Below are 23370 nucleotides of genomic sequence, written 5' to 3'. Positions count from 1 at the left end.
AACAGTTTGATTTTTAAAGTCTATAAGTATGTATTACTTTTATTTAAAGACATGAAAATTTATTTTAAAATAAACCACCTAGTAAAGCAAATGTGACATTAAAATATAAACTAACAGATGAAGGATTTTATCAAAATAAACTAAAGCTGTTGCATTTTAAATCATGCAGTTTAAACCTGTGATATTTAATGCAGCAATAGATCAATGAAATATAAAGGAGGGTCCAGAGACAGGTTCACATAGGATTTTGTTCATCAAAAGGGTATCAAAAACATCAAGTTGTGAGGAAAGGATACACTCATTGGTTTCGGAACTGTTGGTCTGTCTCTAGGGAGGAAATAAACCTGAATCTCATACACCAAAATAAATAAACCCTAGATGGAATAAAGTATACCTTAACAGTCGTGTCAATTGCTCAAATTAACTTGAGGTTCTCTCAATTTTGTGGTTCCAGAAAAAGGCACAAGTTCATGAAGTTTTGTTTCAAAATGCAAGTAGCATTATTTAAGCACTTTGAATGTGTTCGAATACACACCCACACAATGTGTACTTTGTTATTATTTTTAACAAATGAATTTACATTGTAACCTTTGTTTCATATTTTCTTCAGCAGTATATAATAGTCTTCACCTCGTGTGTAGAGCTGTATCATCTTTCCAGGGAGTGTTGTGTAGCAATGCTATTGCTCCACTGTACCATAATTTAGCCATCCCCCATATGTGTGTGTGTGTGTGTGTTCCCAATATATAGTATCATATATTCAGATGCCATAAACTTAGAGATCTTAGGTTTTCATAGAGTAGGGTTAGAAAAGGTCCAGAAAAAGATGCACACATTTGGGTACAAGTTGTGTTTGCCAACTACAGTCAGCTCAAACAGCAGGGTTTGAACTGCATGTGTCCACTTGTACATGGACTTTTTTTCAGTAAGTATATTGGAAAACATTTTTAGAGATTTGCAACAATTTGAAAAAACATTTTTTTCCTAGCTTTATTGTAAGAATATGGTATATATTACATATATAAAATATATGTTAAATCTATTGTTTAAGTTCTCTGTGGGCCTTCCAATCAATAGTAGGCTATTATTTTGGGGAAGTCAAAAATTATACTTGGATTTTTGCCTGCGTTGGAGATTGGCACCCCTAGCCCCTGCGTTGTTCAGAGGTCAGCTATATTTGGATTTCTTTCCCCTCTCAGTTAAGTTTCTATGTAATCTGAATTTCAAAGTGTAGCTTTTAATAACTCAGTTAATGACCAGAAATTGTAAAACTTCCAAGTTTCCTTAACTGATCTGAGTAAGCTTTGTTTTGTTTCCATTTCCACAAAAACATCAAACTAGTTTTAGCTTCAAATTGTAGATTAGTCAGATTAGCTGCTTGAGAGAAGATTAGATTTGGCTAATTTAAGAATCATTTATTGAGAAAATGAAAAATAAAATATTAAGTTGCTCTGGACTGATCTGTACAGGTTTACCCCGCTATCTGAAAGCAGAGCATTACTATGAAACCTTTTCTAAACCAGAATAGTGTAAAGTGAAGAAGCAATCACCATTACATTACATTAATTTACATGGAAAATCTTTTGAGTGTTTCCAGACCAGAAGATAATCTCTCCTAGACTTTTCTGATACCTTAGGGCACATATTGCTAATGAAAGGAGAAAAGAAATAAAATAAAGCATAGATTCTCACAGATATAGTTCAGAGCTCTGGCAGCTTAATGCTGAGACGCTGAGTGTGGTTCCAGGGGATGGAGCTGGGCCGGGCCCCTAGCAGCCCAGGGGGTGCGCACCCTCTATAACAGCTGCTTTGCTGAGCACTATTTTCACTCTGCCTTTTTGAATAGAAACGGAAATGCTCCTTGGATTTCTTTCACTTAGGGAAACAGGTATTACTATAGGTCTTTTGTAATAGCAAAGTGGCATGATGCAAACTTTGGAAAAGGGGTGGATACCTGTACTTCCTTACTTCCATCCATTTTTCTTACAACTGTTTAACAGGAAAATTAAGTAGCGGCATATACTAGTAGAGAAACACTAGACACTCTGGCTTACTTTGTTGCCAATCACTGTTAGGTTATATTTGTTATACTTCTCATACTCCCCTCTTCAAAAAAATAAATGGTACATTGAATATTTTTTAATTCTTCTATCAAAGAAATGTGAAAGCATATAAGAACATCTTTCCCCTGGGAAAGATGGCCTTTTCCAATTGAACAGAAATGTTGAGTGATCTCCTTTGAGTAACCAAAATACATCATCTACTTCTTGTATGTCTTTGTTTTCTAGGCAGCGCAGTCTGTGCTGATTTCCTTATTTGAACTCAACACCCCAGAGTTTACAATGTTATTAGGAGCTTTACCAAAAACTTTTCAGGATAGTGCTACCAAGCTTCTTCATAATCACCTTAGAAACACTGGCAATGGAACCCAGGTACTTTGCAGTTATTTTCTTGGCCATTGTATAATGTGATGGTTGGTTTAACAATAATTGATTACTTTTACATGAAGTAAACCTTTGACCCTATAATATAATACTTGTATTTGCATTGAACAGCATTTCTTGAGCAGAATTAAATATTATCCTGGAAAGAATAAAGTTTTTCGGCCTATCACGTGTGTAATTTGGTGGTGGTGCACAGTGGCCAGGTATGGGCAAGGAAAGTGAAACGTGAGCAGAACTTAGATGAGGGCATCAGCTTTGCAAGCCATTAGAATAAGGACATGCTCTTCAGATTAACAATCCTTATCTGAGAACTAGAACAGATGGTTTATTCCAGGGCTAACAAAAAAGATCTGAAGAGGGTAAGGCTTTAAAAGGTGTGTTCACTTTTAATAATTGCGGGCTTGTCTGTCCACATAAGTGCTTGGATATATAGGCTTTTGTTCAGAGGAAGTAAGTTCAGAGTAAATGAAAAATTCCAGTTAAATATATCTAAATGGTATACAATCATTTACATAATATGCCTAAAGAATCAAACTTAAATTTTAAAAAAACAAAGAGAGGGATCTTTGATAATACATAGAGGAGAAAGTACGTGCATATATGGCAGGCTTAAGATAAAGCCAAGGGTTCAAAACAATCTGAGAACAGTTTCTTGGGACCAAAGTCAGTTAGCTTTTTAAAAGGAGAAGGGATTGTTTTCATTATATCTTAAGAGGTAAACAAATTAATAACATGACAAGATTTTACTCCTTTGGTGTCTTTGTGAAAATCATTTGTAAAGCAAACTCAAGGAAATATATAATTTGAGCATTAATAATGGTTGGAGGAAGGAAATTGGCCCAGAACTAGAAGGTAAATTAAAATTGTTAGTTTGGGGTCTTGTTGAATCTTTGAGGAAAAAGATGTTGATAGTATTTGAGAGTAGGGAATGGATGAGGAAAACAAAAAAAAGACTACATTTCTGAGTGGGGAGAAGGTTTTTCCCCCACAGGAACTATAGACAAATATGTGAATATTTAAAATACTGACGTATGAATATGGCTCTTTAATATTGTTTAACTTCTTGATTATATGGCTTCCTTAAGAGCCTTTTAGGTGAACCTACCTGTCATGTTAATATTTATGTGACTTTCTCCATCAGGGTTCCATGGGGAGTCCTTTGACAAGACCAACACCACGTTCACCAGCCAACTGGTCCAGTCCTCTTACTTCTCCTACCAATACATCACAAAACACTTTATCTCCAAGGTAACAGGAAGGTTATTTTTCCATCATGGTTTGTATTTGCAGATTCCCTTCTTTGAAAAACAGAAATTAATATAATTCCAATTGATTTCCACTTGACTTAGCATCTTGAAACTTAGCAGATTTAAAAAAGTTTATTATAAAATTAATGCTTTAAATGAAAATAATGTATAGAGTATGGAATTTTTTATAAGTGTAAAGAAAACTTAGATACAGCTTTTATAAATACTAATTGTGCATTAAATAGCATAAAATTATGTTTCTCAAATATGCTGCATAAACCCAGTAGATAGTAAATTGTGTCTTTTGAGTATATTGCTCAGTAAATGGTGAGGTCAAGTTAAAATGATGTGTATTTATCTAATATTGCCCAACCATCTCTAAAAATAGAAAAGAAATTTAAACATACAGATGACAACACATAAAAATAGAGAAGAAAAATAAGAAAGACTTAAATATAAAATGGCATTATGTGTAAAATTTTCACATATTTCTGCAGTTCAAGCATGAACTGTAAGTTCTTGACTCATGAGTGGACTAATATTTTTTCCCTTTTCCAAACCTTTTAAAAAATATTTTGTATAATAGTCCATATTTGTAGTAACGAAGTTGATTTTTATTATGAGCCATATACCATAGCCTGCTTCCTCATATTCATTACAGTCATCAGATACTTCGTCAGCATCTAAGGAAGCAAACTTAACATCTAGCCTATTTCTTCCATGTTATACATGCTATGTGACGATTTTGATGGCTAAATTCCAGCCTCAGTTGAATTTTAGAGTTTGATTATAGAATTCATGTCAGTAGCATTTATGTTTGGTGTTAAGAATTCTCTCTCTTACAAGTTTGGGTAAAATGCATTTATCTCCTTATTGTGAGTGAATCACAGGGATTAGTGAACTTTCTGTGAAGGGCCAGATGAAAAACATATTAGGCTTTGCAGGCCATACAGTCTTTGTCAGCTCTGCTGTTATCATGTGAAAATAGCCATAAACAAAACCTAAATAAGTAAGTGTTGCTGTGCTCCAGTACAGTTTTATGTATGGCCACTGGAATTTGAATTTCATATAAATTTCATGTGTCACAAAATGTTATTTTGATTTTTTCCTCAACTATTTAAAAATGTAAAAAAAAATTATTTCAGGAGTCATAGTTTGCTGACCCCTGGTTAATCAGAATATTTTTGAAGATGAAAAGACAAACGAGTCGTTAAGAGCTGTGCGCTAGAGTCATTCTAAGCCGCCCTTAATGGATCAACAAGGAGACATGTACTCAACCATTTATAGCTGCCAGGTTTTGTTTTGTTAATTAATGCTTTGGGGAATATACATTCTCTGATCCTGTCTTTAAAATGTCCTACATGATCTCATCATATGTATTTGTATTTTAAAACTGCACGTAAATAAAAATTAGCTCTCTTTTTCATAGTGCATTTGATTATGACACAGAAAATATGAACTCTGAAGATATTTATAGCTCTCTTAGAGGTGTCACTGAAGCAATTCAGAATTTCAGCTTCCGTAGTCAAGAAGATATGAATGAGCCACTGAAAAGGGATTCTAAAAAAGATGACGGCGATTTAGTAAGTATTTGAATATTCTCACATTGCAGACTCTCTCATTAACAGTTTTCTGTTTTGTTTTTAAACTGCTTTCTGTCGTTTTCAAATATAACTTTCTAGGCGTCAGTCACTCTACAAGTATTTACTGAGTGTCTCCACTGTGCCAGACATTGTTTGGGTCTTAGATGTACAGGCAAAGTCACTGCTCTCAGATTCCTCACAGATTTCAGATAAAGATGAGTAGCATGGAATTTTAGGTTAGAATGTAAAGTCAATCTTTTTTACACTAAGTGGTCAGAGACAGCCTCTCTGCGAAGGTAGCATTTGCATTGAGACTTGAATGAAGCCCCACAGGACCTAGGACCGGAGAATCCTTATGAGAAGTGGCAAGTCCAGAGACATTAGATGGGAACATCATGCACAGCCACAAAGCAGGCGGTGTGGCTGCAGCAATACAGGAGCCGGGAGTGAATGTAGGCCAGTGCCTTGGGTCTTGAAAGGCAGAGGAAGGTGTTGAGAGTTTTATTTTCCTATTAGGTGTAGGGATAGTAATTTGCATCATCAGTTTGTGTGGCTCCCATTAAGAACATGGTGCGCCATCTTCCTGACATTCATGAAAAATATCCATGAAAGAGTGTTTTTTACTCTGCTGCTCCTTGTTTAATGTTATTTTATCCTGAGGTACATATAGTAAAATGCACAAATCTTAGTGTACAGCTTCATGAATTTGACATGTGTACACTTAGGTAACAGCACCCAGATCAAGATATCAAACAGTTTCACTAATATTTTCCCCTTCACCTGTTTCACCCATCCTCCCACCTCCCACCTCTGTTCTCTGTGCTTACGCGTCTCTCAGTTTTGTTAGTTTGTTTTGTTTTGTTTTTTTAGAATGCATATATGAATGAAATCATATGGTATTTGTCCTCTGTCTGACTTACACTTAGCATAATACCTCTAGGTCCACCCACATTGTCACAAATGACAAGCTTTCGTTTGTTTTTATGACTAATATTCCTTTGTGTATATGTACCACATCTTCTTATCCATTCATCCATCAGTGGACACCTAGGTTGTTTCCATATCTTGACTATTGTAAATAATGCCATGATAAACATAAGTGTGCATCTGTCTTTTTGAATTAGTGATTTTGTTTTCTTCTGCTGCTCCTTAAACTTCTCCAACACCTTAGACTTTTCTCAGAATAAGTCACCCTAACTCACCCTACCATGTCCTATGGAATCTGTGATTTTTCTGTGTTTTCAAACTTGTAGACCATCGCAGCACTGCAGCACATCTCTGCAGGGCTCTTCCTCTGCCTTCCTAGCTTCTTTCCTACTTGTTCTCCTCATGTCTGTCAGGCAGAGAGGCTTGGGAAACTGGAAGCCAAAAATCAGCCACCACTCAATACTTGAAGTTCCTTACCCCAAAAGCTACATGTGGTAGCAGTGACAGGTTAGTAAAAAACCCTGCTTAATGGAGATTTCCCCCAGAGATAGCAGGGTTCAGTATAGGGAGCTCAAGTCATGGATTCTGGCAGGAGTGCGTCGGAATCCACATTCCTGGTGATTATTAACTAGTCATATTATCCCTCCTTAGCCTCAGTGTCTTCCTTAGGAAAAGGGGTATTACTGCAAACTTTAAAAGGTGTTGTGAATATCGTAAAATCTTATGACTCCATCTAGCCCAGACCTCTCTCCTGAACTCTAGATTCATACATCCAGCTTTCTGTTCGACCTCCTGATCTTTTCCTCTAAAACTGCTCTTCCCTATCTAAGTTGAGAGCAGTGCTAGTTGCTCAGCTAAAAACCGTGGACAAAAGAGTCATCCTCCCTCCTCTCTTTCTCTCATCCTCCACACTCAGTCTCTCAGGCAATCTTTTGGCTCTATCTTCAAAATATATCCAAAATCCAGTCACTTCTCACACTACTACTCTGATTCAAGCCATTATCATCATCAGTTCTGTCATCAGGCTTATTAAAATAAGCACCTAACTGGCTCCTGGATTCTGCCTGTAGCCTCCTGTAGTCTGTTGTCACTCCACCACTCACAACTCCAGGAGGTCCCTGTCTCACAGGAAGACCCAAAGTCTGCACAGTTGGTGTTTTCCCCTTGTCACCTCTCTGGCCTGCTTATCTGCTTCCCTCTGCTCTCGCCACACTGGTCTCCTTGCTGTTGAATTCGCTGGGCATGCTCTTGCCTGTTCTCTCCTTTAAACATTCTTCCTCCAGATAGCTCCATGGCTGGTTTCCTGACTTCCTTCAAGTCTTTGCTCATGTGGCTTCTCAGTGGATCCCTCTCCAACCACCTTGTTTAATCTGCAGCCCTCCTCCCTCCCACCTTGGCACTCATGCTCCTCTACATGCTGCGCTGCCCGCATACCAGTCACCTGCCATACCCTATACTTCACTCGCTCATCATGCTTGTAACTTCCTGTCCTCCACGAGAATGTAAACTCCATGAGGGTAGGCATCATTCTGTCTTCTGTTCATGAACATATCCCCAGTCCAAGAATGATGCCTGGCGTGCAGTAGGTGCACAGTAAATATATGAAGAATATTTGTGAAGCGCCTAGTTAATGCGGGGCACATAGCTGCTTCATAAATAGTGGTGATGGTGATACTGATGGAAGTAATGGTTTTAACGCTAATATTAGTATCAGTGTTAGTATCGACACTTTGATAAGTATGGTAAATGTACCCAAACTCTATCAGGCATCCTGCCAAAAGTTACCAACCTTTTAGGCAGTAACTTTTGGCAGGATTTACTTTGTGAATAGTCTGTCATTGTGTAACTTACTACTTTAATAAGGGAATCTGGCAGCTTTTAGTTCTGTGTTAAAGTTTTTTTATATCTTTAACTGGAGTAGGAGGCTGTTGCTAATCACACTGCATATTGTTTGGTCAAGCCATTGGCTAGGGAGCTATAAGGATCCCTAGAGAGCCTTTTGTATGATTCTTACTTACTCTCAGTGGTTATATCTTGATTATAAGTTTTGACATTTTGAATGTTAAGTTTTGGCTCATGTTGATTTACATTACTTAATTTTTTTGAGTTAATTTTGTTACCTTTTTAAAATAGGCTTTCAAGCAGTAGGGAAACACCTTTTTAGAATTTCTAAGAGATATTTGAAAATGAATTAATTCGCTGTGCCCTTCCCTTCTCATTAACAGATGTGTGGCGGTCCTGGGATGTCTGACCCCAGAACAGGAAGTGATGCTACTGATTCAAGCCAAACAGCCCTCGATAATAAGTTGCTGCATTCAGTGCCTGCTCACTCCTCTCCACGCTCCCAAGACTATAATCCATACAACTATTCTGATAACATCAGTCCCTTCAATAAGTCTGCCCTCAAAGAGGCTATGTTTGATGATGATGCCGACCAATTCCCTGATGGTAGGTTTGGGTCATGCTGCCAGTTACTGTGTTCAGGAGAACTGGTCATCAGTGAGGCAAGAGAAATTTACATGCTCTTTTATTGTAATTCCCTAAAAATCAAGGATCTTTGGAATGGAAGTGTGTTTTATCATCTCCCTGGAGCTCATTTCTATGGTTTGGAAGTTTTCTTCCCCAGAATGAGAAGCCAGGGGAATTATCCTGAGATCTTCCTCAAAATCAGGAAAACTTTAGTGACCTCCCAGAAACAACTGAAACAAGTTTTAGCTTATAAATTTAGCATGACTCTATAGATACGATTAACCAGTCATTAATTCTTACATCAACATGACACAACCCTTTGAAGAAATACCCACTCTTTACAATAGCCTTTTAAGTGTGAAGTCATAAACTCTTTAATACACATTCAGGGACTGAATATGGGAAAAGCCACCGTTAGGATTTTGAGTTGACTTAGGTCTAAGATGTAACACGGTGGGCTTAGGGTTAAACGCCAGCACTTACTAAGCTCCATAGCCTGGTAAGGTGACTGACCTTCCTGAGGCTCACTTGTCACCTCTAAAAGAGGACAGAGATGTTGAACTACCTGCCCTTTTGATCACAGTGTGCAGTAAGGTTCAGATAAGGTGTATAAAAATTGATGATAAAGTATAAACATCATAACTGTTTTAGTTATGTTTAATAATAAGGAATTATATTTATTCTTCTACAAATTACATAATCCATTAATTCTTTTTTTTTTCATTAAAGACTCAAGTAATGTATAGTAATATATAACTTGGAAGTCTCCCCCCTCAACATTGTCTCAGGATTCTGTACTTAGGTAGTTCCTAGTTTTCCTTAATTCCCCCAATGGTGCTGTCAGCAAACATTTTCTGCATCAGTGTTTATACACATACACAAGTAACTCATTCTAAAAGACTTCTAAAGGTATAACAGCTCAATTAAGGGATATGTAAGTTTAAGTTTTGGGAGTTACTAACCAATTACCAATTCAAGACACTTGGCCAGTTTAAGCAGTGCTGACTCCCTCACCGACACAGAATGTCTAAGTGTTTTTAATTTTGTCACTGTGATAGATATAAAAGAGGTTATCCTAATGAACATTACCTTAATTATTAGGGAGATTGAGAAATTAGACATCAGACATCTTTTTTAATTTTCATAAGTTTGATGAGTAGAAAAATATCTTCATTTGTATTTCTTTGATTACTAAAAAGGTTGATGAGTCATGTTTTCACCACCATGTCATGCGAAGAGACTTAATATATCACAGTTATCACAAAGACAAAATTATGACAACTAGCCAAACTAAGTCTGAATTACATAAGAATCTATGAAACTGCCACAGTTATATGCTTTGGTTTGTTTTAATCTGTCACAAATAGCTGGCTGTGTCGCTGAACTAACAGCATAATAGTGAATAAGTTAGACTGAAGATGGAGGATGAAAGTGTCCTTTGAACCCTGTACAGTAGCAGCAGTCGGGCAAATTGAGACCAGCTTTAACAGCTTTAATTATTTTTAAATTATGTATGCCCAGAGGTCACAGACTGGCAGGCCAGATTGGGTCTAGTGACATTTCTGACCTCAGTTGCAGTTATGTTACATAGGTATTTTTTAATTTTAAAATAATCAAAAGCTTACAATACAAAGAACTTCTTTTCTTGGAGCACTGAGGTGTAAGTTGCCAAACTGATGCTCCATCACCCCAACTACTTTAGGATATGCTCTCTTTAAACAGCAAAGACATTCCCATACATAACTACCACACTTTCATCAAAACCAGGAAGCTGTCATGCGGGTGTTGACAGCTACCTGTCCTTAAACCACATGAGAGCTTTCTAAGTTGCCCACATAGTATCTTAGAGATAGAGCTGAGAATCTCACATTGCATTTAATCATCATGTCTATGTACTCTCCTCTAGTGTTCAGTCTTTCCTTGTCTCTCAGCACCCATGGCCCTTTTGAAGGTTAGAGACCTGTTATTTTGTAGCATTTCCCCATTTAGGTTTGTCTGATGTTTCCTGTGGTTGGATTCAGGTTCATGTTCAGGTACTCTTGGCTCCAGCATCACGGAACTGATAGTACATTCTTCAACGGGACCCACGATTTCACTTTGCCCTATGGCTGGTGAAGTTACACTTTTTAATTAGTAAGTGTTTCATGGGGAACTATTTTAAAACTGTATCTTCTTCCTCATTGAACTTAAAATTTATTCATAAAAAAAATTAAATACTTATAATTGTATGGATTCATGGTTTCTGATTGTATTCAATGGGTTATAATTTATAAAGATCATTGTTATTTTGATGCTCAAATTGTCCTTGATTTGACCAGCAGGATCCCATTCAAGCTGGCTTTTGTGTCCTTCCAACTTGTCCCTATCCTTGTATTCTGACACAGCAAAATATACGGTCCCTGCTTTGATCCTGGAATCAGCCATTTCTCCAGGGATCATCCTGTTTTCTTTTAAAAGAAAATCATCTTCAAAGGCTAAAGTCTGGGCCTTAGGTGTATATTCACTGCTACTGAATTGTCACTATTTCCCAGACCCCTTGGTGGCCAGACCTAGGGGGAGTGTGTGTGTGTGCGTGTGTGTGTGTACACTATGATAAACATATTTACACATATTTATTTCTATCACAAGCTGGGAGTTTATATTAGTAACTTCATTTCTAATCTAGAACCAGGAGGTTAATTATAGTTTCTTCCCTTTTTCTGACACTAAGGAACCTGGCTTCTGTTTACTTATTTGATCAGTCCTGTATGTAACCAGTTTTCCATACCCACTAGCATCACCTCCATGGCACAGATGTACTTCTCACCCTGTGAGCATTCTCATTCCACTTGGGCCCCTCATCCTCCTTGGGTTCTGACATCTAAGGCCATGGACGCCCTTCTAATTCTGCTTGGGTTCTGACAGGCCATACCTTGTCACCATTCCATGTGGACAGCCTTCTTTATTCTGCTGAAAATGTGTGTCCCCAGGCCTGGTCATTTGTAATTTTAATGAATGGAAAATATCTTCATTTTATAAGGTTGGGGAATCATGTTTTTACCCACTTCTTAAGAGATTTAATATATCACAAATACCACAAAGCCAAAATTATGACAGCTTAGCAAGATTACTCCCTTACTGTTTAATTCTATTCTTTACTGAAGAGTATGTATTTTCCATTTGTTAAAGGAAGACATCTTTGGAAATGATGTAACTGAATCCTAAACTGGGTAGAATATTTTTGAACTTGAGAACATTATTTCTTAACATCATAATACTTGATTAACTTCTGAAACTTAGGGCAACAACTTTATGTTAAGTAGACACTCCTAGGAGATGAGTAGGCCCTCAGTTAAACCAAAATGGTACCTGCTCTGGCTTCATATAGCAATTATTTTCATTTATTGTATATTTTCATTTGACACAGGGAAGACTTTGACATTATTTCATTGTGAACATTGATAACCTTATCCTTTCTAATTGATTGAATTCCATTGCTGTTTTGATTTTCCTTTCATGTCAACCCCCATGCAAAATTTCTTCTTTTTTTGTTTTTAAAATCTAAAACTTTTGGCAGGCAGTGATTATTTTGTTCAAGTCAGAATTTCTTTAAAAGGAAATCGTTTTAAAATTTGGAGATATACTATTAAGTATGTCTCAGATGTTTCTGTACATGTCACAGGCAGATAGACACATAATAAATTTATCAAAATTAACAAGTCAAAAAAGAACTCACAAATGTTTGCATCTAATCATGACGTTTGTAAAGTTTACCAGGAGCTGTAATATTCCAGAGTTCTACCTTTAGTAAGGACATTACTGTTATTCAAGGGAGACTCATATCAGAGTTTGACAAGTTAAAAGAATATCCCATATTTTTTGACCACTGCAACAAAAATACTATCAGAATAGTCAGTATGCCAATATTTGTCATAAGGACACAAGAAAATTTAGTATTAGTGAGTTTATTGTACTCTGGGTCCTTACCATGACCCTAGCAGGTAGGTGCCATTTTCCTATTTTACTCATATAAGAAACTGTGTCTCCACAATAATTAAGAATGTGCCCCTGTCACACAAAGGGTAAGAGGCAGAGGTTTGGTGAGACTCAAGAGCCTGTTTGTTCTCTTTGCACATGACCACAGTGTTTCTGTCAGAGATGAAATACAATTGATTACACTTTATCTTAATTAATTCAGGGCCTTAGATTTATCTCATTTGTATGATAAAAATAGTTCAGTTTTGTAACATAATTTGTTCTCTTTGGCAGAAATTATTTTCCTGTCAGTCATCTGTCCAGACCATTCATTACAAGTCAAGTCATTCCTAATTCTCTCTCAGAGTAATTACAAAACCTGTGTTTATAGAGAAGAGAACAAAGTTCCTCTGAGAAGCATTTTCTTCTCATTTCATTTTATTCATTTTATTCAGCTGAAATAAAATATACTTATCAGAATGATACTCTGACATCTATGAAAGTCTGATAACATAACCTTCCAGAAGTGTTTTTGTGGGGTTTATAGAGATGCATTTCTCCGGCTGCAGTAGTTGTTGTAAAACCAGCAGTGTTGTTCTTGTTCGTCTACGCAAATGAAATTATTATAAGACAACTTTTATTCTCCACATTAAGATCGTACCTTTGAGCTCAGTTTCCCCTTTTCATGGTTTTGCTCTGCATTTTGCAGAGGTCCTTCTCCTTAATCTTCCAAAGCCCTCATTTGGTTCCCCTCAGAGAGCATTCTTTCTGTTCCTCGAGTGTGTAAATTCAGTAATCCCATCCTGTGTTCTGTTTGAGTGTTTGGGTACCAGAGGTTCTAATTCTGTGAAGGTTGTCCCACAGCAGACTTCCTTTTTAATGGTCAGTGAATGTGATCATTGCATTTCTATTCAGTTTTCCTCCTTGTTGGAGTTAGTTTTATTCCAATAGAAGTCATCTGTTCTAGTGGCGTGTTGATTTCCTTTCCTCAGTTTTCTGATCCCCCTTAGCTAAACTGTAATTTGCCATTCCCTACTTGTAGTTGTGGGTTCCCTTAGACCTGTAGTGTCAGACCGTGACATCCATCTCTGGGTCACTGGCTCACCAGCTAACGGGGTGAGGCACAGTAGCTGCTGTTTTTATGGACCAATAGTGAGCCATCTGGCAAACTGCAACCTCCAGGTTCATTTTTCAGAAGAGTCCTCATTCCTCTTGAGCCTTTGCTTTTGTAGGCAGCAGCTCTCTCCCAAACGCCAGATCCACAAGCCTCCTCTGGACTATTAGGAACAGTGTAAATGGCAGCCCTTTTCATTTCCAAAAAACTGGCACACTCATGCCAAATGGCCTCCTAGAGAGTAATCGCTCCATGGCATCAGCTGTCTTTACTGGAAATTGAGGGGGGGAGTGCTGCAGACTCAGGCACCATGCTCTGTAGGCGTTCTAGCCCAGAGGAGGTAGGGAGCTAACAGCACGAGCTCAAGCACTGCCTGCCCAGGCCCCTCGGGGCCTGAACTCTTCATATATTTTTATCAAAAGAATTTAGGAAGGACTCTGATATTCTGTAATGTCTAATATGAGCTTTTGGAAAATTTACCTATCTTTCCTTAAAAAAAGATTGAAAGCAACTATCTGATGGCCGGTGTTGAAAAATAAATAAAAAATATCCTTTAACATTCATAAAATTTACTACTTCATAATTATAGTTTTTTAAAAAAGCAAAAGTAAATGAAAACTCCTTGATAATTATTAGACCCAGATCTTGATTCTGAAATTTAAAGGGAAATATATGAAGTATTTATTCTGCCTTTTCTATCAAACATTTCAGGATAATCAAAATAACTCAGTTGATAGAGTTGCTCTCTACAGAAAAATTCCAGCCCACATAACTCCTAAGAAACGAATGGATTCGGTAACTATCAGTGGGTAAAACCATTAGTTAAAAGATTGATGGGGAACTTTACAGTCGTGGGATTAACTTGTCACCACTTAAATCCAGTGATTATTGTTGTCACCACTAAAACTGAAGTGCCCAGACACTTTGAGCCTCCTGACATGAAGGAGGAATGCACAATGAAGTATGTAGGATGAAATGGTGTGTTTGGGTTTGCTAAAAATAATTCACAGCACAAAAGCGGGGAAACAAAGATAGGAATGATAAAATCTTGGTAATTGTTAAAACTCGGTGATAGCTATATGAGGGTTCACTGTGCTACTCTCGTGAATTTTTATTATAAAAAGTTTTAAAGTAACATTGATGTTTTGGGAATGACAGAATGGGAAAAAATTACTTCGTCATTTTTCTTTGGATTTTTAAATTTTCAACCAAGATGTGTGTGTTTCATAATGTTGTATGAAGTTGTCATCCCCGTACTTGGGAGAATTGACCCACCCGTAAAGTTACATAATTCATATCACATCCTTTTGGCAGACCTTTCCCTGGACCATTCTGACCTGGTTGCAGAGTTGCTGAAGGAGTTGTCTAACCACAACGAATGCATAGAAGAAAGAAAAATGGCCCTCTGTGAACTCATGAAACTAACACAGGAAGAATCTTTCAGTATTTGGGATGAACACTTCAAAACAATATTGCTCTTATTGCTTGAAACCCTTGGGGATAAAGAGGTAAATGGCAGAATGTGTAAATACTAGCCTGTTTTCCTGTCTTGGATTGCCTGTCATTTCCTGTTAATCAAGTGCTACACAGATTTGGAAATTGGGAAAATGAGTCTCTTCTGCTTTCTGCATGAAAATTTCATTATAAAATAATTTTTCTTAATCATATAGTTCAATGATTTTGAATAATTGACAATGTGAAAAATAAAAAGTTGCTGACAGAATTTTTAGAGGAGAGTACAGGTTTCTTGTATTTGTTCAGAAGTAAAACTTACTTTTTAATAGAATATTGTTGGTTCTTGATTCCTCACTAATATAAGAAGTGTGATACAAGTTTTCAACTAGAGAGATGAAGACTTCATTATATAACACATGCTCTATGCAGTTACCTCAATCCACCCCCCATATTAAGACCTTTAAGTTCCAGAAGTGAGAAATATAGAAGAATGCCTGCAACCCAAAATATTAAAAAATATTAAAATGTTTCTTCTTAGCCTACAATCAGGGCTTTGGCATTAAAAGTTTTAAGAGAAATTCTAAGGCATCAACCAGCAAGATTTAAAAACTATGCAGAACTGACTGTTATGAAAACATTGGAAGCTCATAAAGATCCTCATAAGGAGGTAAGTTACCTGATAGTTAAATTATTATTTTATTCTCAGTACTTCTAATATTATTGCTTGAAATATATCCTTATCATTTTCTTAATGAGCACTTACCTTGATGTTCAGGTAGTATCTGATCACAGTGCAAGCATACATATATACTCTTTTCTATTAAATGAGTTACAGTGATATCATGGCCTTTCACTGAAAATAGCCCAGCTCTAAGAAATCATTTATCTGATTTCATTTTCTCCTTCATTTCACTTTTAGTTTTCTAGAGTACATCAGTCTTACCTTCACTTTCCATTTACCAGTAAGAATTTGGTTTTTAAAAATTACAATGATTAAAGAAAAGAATCATTGTTATTTTAAAGTGGTTATTGTTGTTATTTTAAATTCCATAAAAGAGCTAGATATTCATTAAAAGTTTCAATAAAATAAGATGGCTTTCTTGAAAGAATCCTTTAAACCTGTCTCATCACTTTATCCTCATGATATCCCCACAACTACCAATGACATTGATGGGATAACCATAAGAAGTTTTATTAAATCTCAGAAATAAATAAAAAGGGAATTTTCAAATAGGGATGTCAGTTTTATGAGAAAGTGCCAGAACAGTAGCATTGTGTCTGTCATAAAACCAAGATATAAGCAAAAGACAAGGGAAAAAAGAAAAGCTATACAGCAGTGAGACACAATAGATTAAAGCTAAATGGAAGAGCTAAAACTGTAAAACTCTCAGAAGAAAACATTAGGTATAATTCTTTGTTTCCTTGGATTAGGTAATAGTTTCTCAGATAAAACACCGAAAGCAGAAATAACAACAATAAAAAAGATAAATTGGACTTCATCATAATTAAAAGCTTTTGGGCTTCAAAGGACACTATCAAGAAAGTGAAAAAAACACCCACAGAATAGCAAAAAATGTTTGCAAATCATATGTCTGATAAGGGACTAACAACCATAATACATATAAAGAACTCTTAGAACTCAAAAACAGAAAGACAACCCAATTTAAAAATGGACAAAGAACCTGAATAGACATTTCTCCAAAGAAGATCTGCAGACGGCCACTAGGCACATGAAAAAATGCCCAATATTGTTATTACTCATAGGAAAATACAACTAAAACCACAGTGAGAAACCACTGCACACACACTGAGAAGAATGACAATATGAAATGTTGGTGAGGATGTGATGGAATTGAAACTTTCTGGGTAATTCACTTTTCAAAAGATACGACTGTGAATCTTATAAGAGAGTGAGTCATAATTTAAAATGTATTTAGATTTTTAATTTTCTTAATTCCAACTAATGTACAGAAGGGGTATATTAGTAGCCACTCACTGAATGTTTAAAAAAACTAGCTAATATTTGTAGTTTAGTTATCTACGTTCTGACCCAAATAAGGCCTGTAGCATCCCTGTTTTCACAAAAGATAAAACTGGCATTCTTAAGTTATTACATCTGAAATTAGCCCTGAGTCTTCTGACTTCCAATGTATTTCCTACCATACCTTTCTGAGCACCTCTCACAGATTGAGATCATAGGTGAGACTGCCAAAGTAGCATCAAAAGCAATAATCTTTACATGTTTACAAAACCTTCTTTAAAGATGACGGATTCTAGTAAGAAAGACAACCACTTCTCTTCATTGCAAAACTAGTGTCTACCCTCCCCAAACCCCATACAGAAAGAAAGAAAATCATTATGAACAGAAGGGGGAATAGCAGAGTAACTTGCTAACATATTAATGAAATAAATTACTTTTATCTTGCTTTGTAATGTAGTGATTTAAAGGGCACAAGTTGAGAGTACTGATAACAAGCAGGTCTCTGCATAGCTGATGGAGAGGATTCCATTCACTAAATAGAGCCTCCACTCCCCAGCACAGCGAGATCACAGTATGATTTAAAAGTCACTTTAATCAACATTAAGGTGAAACAAAAGAAGAGTAATATAACAAAAAGCCCCATGTGTCCATCTTCTAACTTCGCAGTTCCTGACATTGTGCCCATCCTGTTTTACCATACCCTCACTTTTTACGTTTGTTTATGGTAGTATTTTCAAATCAAATCCCAGATATTGTGTCCTGTAGTCCAGGGCACAGTGTAGTGTTTTAAACATTACTTCCCAGCTGTTGCCTCTGTTTCAGGTGGTGAGGTCTGCTGAGGAAGCTGCCTCGGTGCTGGCTACTTCCATCAGCCCAGAGCAGTGTGTCAAAGTGCTTTGTCCCATCATCCAGACCGCAGACTACCCGATTAACCTGGCCGCAATCAAGATGCAAACAAAGGTGATAGAGAGGGTGTCCAAGGAGACCCTTCATCTGCTTTTGCCAGAGATTATGCCAGGCTTAATACAGGTAAGCAGCAGAGTTTGGGAGAGTGGGCCCTGAGGTGTTGGCAGGTGTCACCTTAGGCACCTTCCAGGCAACACCAATAGAATGAAGAAGCCTTCCTGCTATCTTGGATGTTCAGAGTAAAGACTTTCCGTAACTGGCTCTGTGTGCGTGCATGTGGGGAGGTGGGGGGACATCAGTAAAGTTTACCACTTAGACATTTTTAGACATTTTTAAGTGTGCAGTTTAGTGGTATTAAATAAATTCATAATATTGTGTGAACTTCACCACTATCCATTTCCAGAACTTTTACATCATTCCAAACAGAAACCCTGTACCCATTAACTAATAACCCTCTATTCGCCCCACCCGGTGGAGGAGCTGGTGGGGAGGTGGAGGAACAAAGGGCATGTCTCTGCCTGCAAAAGGTGAAAAGTTAACTTCAGTCAGTGAACGTGCCATGGCACACTTGAGATGTCACCTTCGGGTTACATCCTCTCTCTCTGTCGGAATGGTACTTTTCTCAGATCCCGGGGGTGTTAACAACAACTCTTCTCCCTAGGGTTACGATAACTCCGAGAGCAGTGTTCGGAAAGCGTGTGTCTTCTGCCTGGTGGCCGTCCATGCAGTAATTGGTGATGAACTAAAACCACACCTCAGTCAGCTCACCGGCAGTAAAGTAAGTGGTGCTGCTTCATTCTAAGGATGGCGGCCACAGCACAGCTCTCACAATGTAGTTCCATGTGTGCTAAGGGTAAATTTGTCATTTGTCTTTGAGCAGACATCTTCCTTCTCCACCACCACATACATTTTAGCTGTTTCCACTTTCACATCTGTTAGTCAGGTGAAGTCAGCAATTTGGTAGATCGCTGGGGAAGAAAAAAGTACAACTTCTGGTTTTTACCACAGCCAAGTGACTCCTTTCCTACTGTCTCCCAAATCCTTACCCCAAGGACTGTTTAAGAATAAATAGATGATATATATTCATGGATTATACATGTCTCCCAAAATATGGAACACTTGAACATTTTGAAGTTTTTCCCTATGAACTATGATAATCAATATTTGTTCCCCTTAAGACTTAAAAAAATAAATAAGTCCTGCTTTCCTCATTTCTTTGATATATCAAAACCTTGAAATTTATTGTAAGAGGTGAGGATAGACTATGACTAAAGAATTATAGCTTAAGAACCAGTGAGCAGGAAACAATCACCTTCATTCAAAGAGTTTCCCCAAATCCTAATGATTATAAAGGAAAGAAACTCAGCTATGCACCTTACATTATATACCTATTTAAGTTAGAGGTAGATTAAAGCATGGGTTCTTAACCCTTTGGGGTTACAGAACAGTTTGAAATTAAAGTTGCACCCCAAGAGAAATACATATATACCCAAAATTTTATGCATAGTTGCAGAGGAATCAGTGAGCCTCTGAATCCTATGAACTAGGATTTAAAAACCCTTGGATCAAAGAGTTAATGTTAAAAAAAAAATAACTTTAAAGAACAAAGTGGCCTTCAAAGAAAAATATCCCAGCATTTGTGATAAGCTCAGATTAGTCCTGATAATCCGGAGTTGTCTGTAGAAGAATTAAAATTCAGCACTTTATCAGAATACTAGGCAGCCAATAGTAATGTTGCATTTGAAGACAGTAGCTCAGTGGGAAAAATATTTGGAAATGACATTAGATGAATAAGTAGAACACAGAACCATATATACATTGATTAGAAACTCTATGAAAACATGATCTCATCTAGTAAGGACTGCAAAATGGCACAGAGAAATCAAGAACATTCTGGTGAGGAGCACAATGGCATAGTTACCTAAGACTTTGGGTCCTGAAACTCAACTGCCTGATTTCCTGTCCCAGCCCACTTCTCACCTGTGCCCCTGTGACCATAGGCAGTTACTTACACATTCTGTATCTTGATTTCCTCATCTATAAAATGTTGTGAAGATAAAAAGAGGTAACATAAAACAGTTGGTATATTGTATAGCACATAGTGCTCAGATTTTTGTCATTGTCTTAGTGGTGATTTCTTTTTCTAAGTTTAAGTTTTATGTTATCACTGTAGCATTTTTTGAAAAGGCATGCTAGAATCAGTCATGAACAAACTGAAACTTTAAAATTGTTTTGTAATTCTTAATTATCAACCATAACTTGGGCATTATAATGGCCCCTCAGTCTACAATCTTGTCTTTTAAAGCTCACATGAATGTATACAGTTTTGTTAAAGAGCAACTTACTGTCATTTAGAGCAGCCCACTCAAGTGACATATGTTTGCCTTGAATCTGCAGATGAAGCTACTGAATCTTTACATCAAACGGGCACAGACAGGTTCTGGAGGGGGTGACCCCACCACGGACGTTTCTGGACAAAGTTAGTAAAGCTTCCCGCAGTGAACCAGGTATCTCAGAGAAGGGGCGGACAGACCACCCTCATCAATGAACGGAAATTTCCAAATACACCTTTTGGAACTTAACCATTGTTGCCCAGTTTTAATTTTTTGTTTCGTTTTGTATTTTCTGTAACAGAGGGCTATCCTCAGTCTGCATGTAACTTTTATGATAGTTATTCCAAATTCAAGAAGAAGCAGTATTAACATCAGTTGGTCAATACAAAGTAATTTTTAATCTAATTCATTTCATGTTTGTACTTCTTTGTCTTCTCATAACCTTTGCCAGTGTTATGATTGTATACATTTTTTTAAATGCTGGTTAAACAGGAATGCTTAAAGCTTTAAAAGTTTAACAGTCTAAAACACTTTTTTGCCTTTATTCAAATGCAGAATATTTTTATTGCTACTTCAAGTTTTGTTCTGTATCATGTCCTATGCTAGAAATACTGACATGATGTGAAACTAAGCAAGACTAATGTGAACTCCAGCTGGACTCCATTGGTGTGATGATGATACATGTCATTAATTGCAACTTCTTTGGGGTGATCAATAGCTGAAAACTAAGACCTCAAGGAGGGTGTTACGGAGTCAGCCAGTTCTGTAAAACTGATGTTGTTTGTTGGTTATTGATCTTGCCATCGTTATTTAAAACCATGTCCCCTCTGTGATTCCTTAAGAAAGCTGCACCAAATCATCTGTCTGTTTTCTTGATACTTATTAAAAAATAGAAGGTTTCATTGCAGGGTTTTTGGTTTGTTTATCTTTGTTGTGAATGATGCTTTTTTATTTATTAATATCAAATTCACTTTTGAATAAACGTGATAATGGAAACAGACAAAAAAAAATCAAGTGCATGTGTGTCCTTGACTGTCCTCTGTTTCTCATTTAATAAGCAACCTATTGAGACATGGGAGTCGACCAGGACCATTTCTTTAAGTGGTGAAGCCTGGTTTCCTTTCACCATGAAATTGTCTTGCTTGAAAACGCTGATCCTGATGAGGGAGAGGATGGTGCCAAGGCTATTATCTTTGTATAACGGGCTCAGATTCTCTACCTCTTCAGGGCTAATGCTTTTACCTGAGCTGCTGCCCATAGCATCTTTTGGAAAACTACTTAAAGGGTGATTTTCTGTTACTTTCTAACAATTTTTTTAAATCACCTTTTGCTACACCTATTCTTTCATGTGCAGCCAACTTTGAAAAATTACCAGTTTTGGTGAAAAGCAAATTAGGTAATTGGGAACCAGATACTGATTTCTCATCTTGGCTTTTTTTTTAATGTTAACATAAAGTGAATTTGACTGGAAAGGCAAATAGCTATTAGGGTAGCAATTTGCCATTGTTACAGAGTTCTCTGTACTTTGTTTAACTGAAAGAAAATGTAGAAATGTATGTAAAGAATTTAAGACAAGAGTACTGAATGGATGATTTGTCATAGGCTTTTACCTTTCTTTGTTTATGTTCTAGCAGCAGGAAAATCTGTGTCCCCTCCCCTTTACCTGTAACAATTTGTTTTCTACTGTTAATTACATTGTGTATTTATAGTTCTATGCTTACTGTTGTGCATATACTGGCAATAAAACTGTACATAACATTACTTGAAAAAGTTAATGTATGTCAGTTGTTTTTCTGTCTCACTGTTTGACAAGTCACTTATAACTAAGTTTTTTTTTGTTAATCTTTAGAAGATCCTGTACCAATGATATTCTCATAAATTTTGTAAGCATATCTGAGGGAAAAGATTTATTAGGAGTAACAATTGCAATCAAATGTATATAGCTGTGTATGTATGTGTGTATTATATCTTTAAGAAGAAAAGGCATTTTAAACATTGAGGTCTTCTCGGTAGTGTTTTATGTTCCATGACCTTTGGTATGTTTTATCATCATTTGGAATCTAAATATTGATTTAATTTTGAACTCCTCTTTAAGGTCCTGCTTCAGCTACTGTTGATAACTAATAGAGTAATGTAAACGAATAATAACTCTACTTGAAAACTTAGATCAAGCCCTTGACATCTCAAGGCAGGCAACTCAAGAAATGAATGAACTGACTAACAAGAGTATGGTTTAATGTGACTAAATGAAAGCTACCATATAAAAACATGAAAAAAAGTCATTTTTACAACTATGTAATTTCAGTAAAGAGCATAAAAAAAGTTATTATTGACTATACTTGACTATACAGATCACTATATTTAATTACCTTAATTTGCTCATTCCAGAATCGTATTTAGATGTCAACTATTAAAAAATGGTGATAAAAAGCTACTGGTTGGGGCTCTCTTGTCCCCTCCTAGCGTGAGCCGGGAGCTCTATTCTCTCACTTTATTTCTAAATAAAAGCCTGTACCTTGCTCTCCTTAAAAAAAAAAAAAAGCTACTGGTTAAGTTTTTTCTTTCTGCTTTTCTCCCCTAAGCTAACTATCAGTATCATTCATTTACTGCACTGATCAGAACTAATGAAAAGCATATAATTCCAGATTATAAAACATATTTGTTTCCTGCAGGTTTTCAAAATCTATAATAGACTTCTGACATTTTCATGTAAGATATAATTTGAACCTGAGGTTTCAAATGTGAAGTAAATTTGATGTTTTCATTCATACTTCAGTCTTACAAACTTCAGGTCAAAATGACTTTTCATCAAGTTGTGTAATAAAAGACTAGAATCTTATAGGGCCAGATCTCTTTGTAAATTTAAGTGTATCTCATTAATTTGGAATAACATCTGCAGTAAATAGAAATGAGGATTAGTATATTGCTCCATCATACATGAGGTGTTTTTACTTTGA

At 36.6% G+C, this 23370-nt stretch overlaps 1 protein-coding gene across 44 annotated transcripts in view; it reads left to right on the top strand.

The window, feature by feature from the left end:
- Positions 1-23370, top strand: part of CLASP2 (cytoplasmic linker associated protein 2) — a 205343-nt gene that overhangs the window by 176400 nt on the left and 5573 nt on the right. For 42 of the 44 annotated variants that reach the window (XM_073223522.1, XM_037008660.2, XM_073223509.1 and 39 more), the window contains 9 exons: positions 2289-2432; positions 3586-3692; positions 5121-5274; positions 8427-8649; positions 15053-15246; positions 15732-15860; positions 17997-18203; positions 18742-18858; positions 20478-22188. In XM_073223522.1, coding sequence (XP_073079623.1) covers positions 2289-2432; positions 3586-3692; positions 5121-5274; positions 8427-8649; positions 15053-15246; positions 15732-15860; positions 17997-18203; positions 18742-18858; positions 20478-20564 — 1362 coding nt within the window. In that variant the 3' untranslated portion in view covers positions 20565-22188. Of the gene's footprint in view, positions 1-2288; positions 2433-3585; positions 3693-5120; positions 5275-8426; positions 8650-15052; positions 15247-15731; positions 15861-17996; positions 18204-18741; positions 18859-20477; positions 22189-23370 lie in introns of those variants that run through there. The other 2 variants (XR_012125822.1, XM_073223506.1) reach the window with 1 other exon arrangement.

Source organism: Manis javanica, chromosome 15 (assembly GCF_040802235.1).
Source record: "Manis javanica isolate MJ-LG chromosome 15, MJ_LKY, whole genome shotgun sequence".
In the NCBI taxonomy this organism is placed as follows: domain Eukaryota; kingdom Metazoa; phylum Chordata; class Mammalia; order Pholidota; family Manidae; genus Manis; species Manis javanica.
Note: the sequence above shows the minus strand (reverse complement) of the source record. Positions and strands in the feature narration are given on the sequence as shown.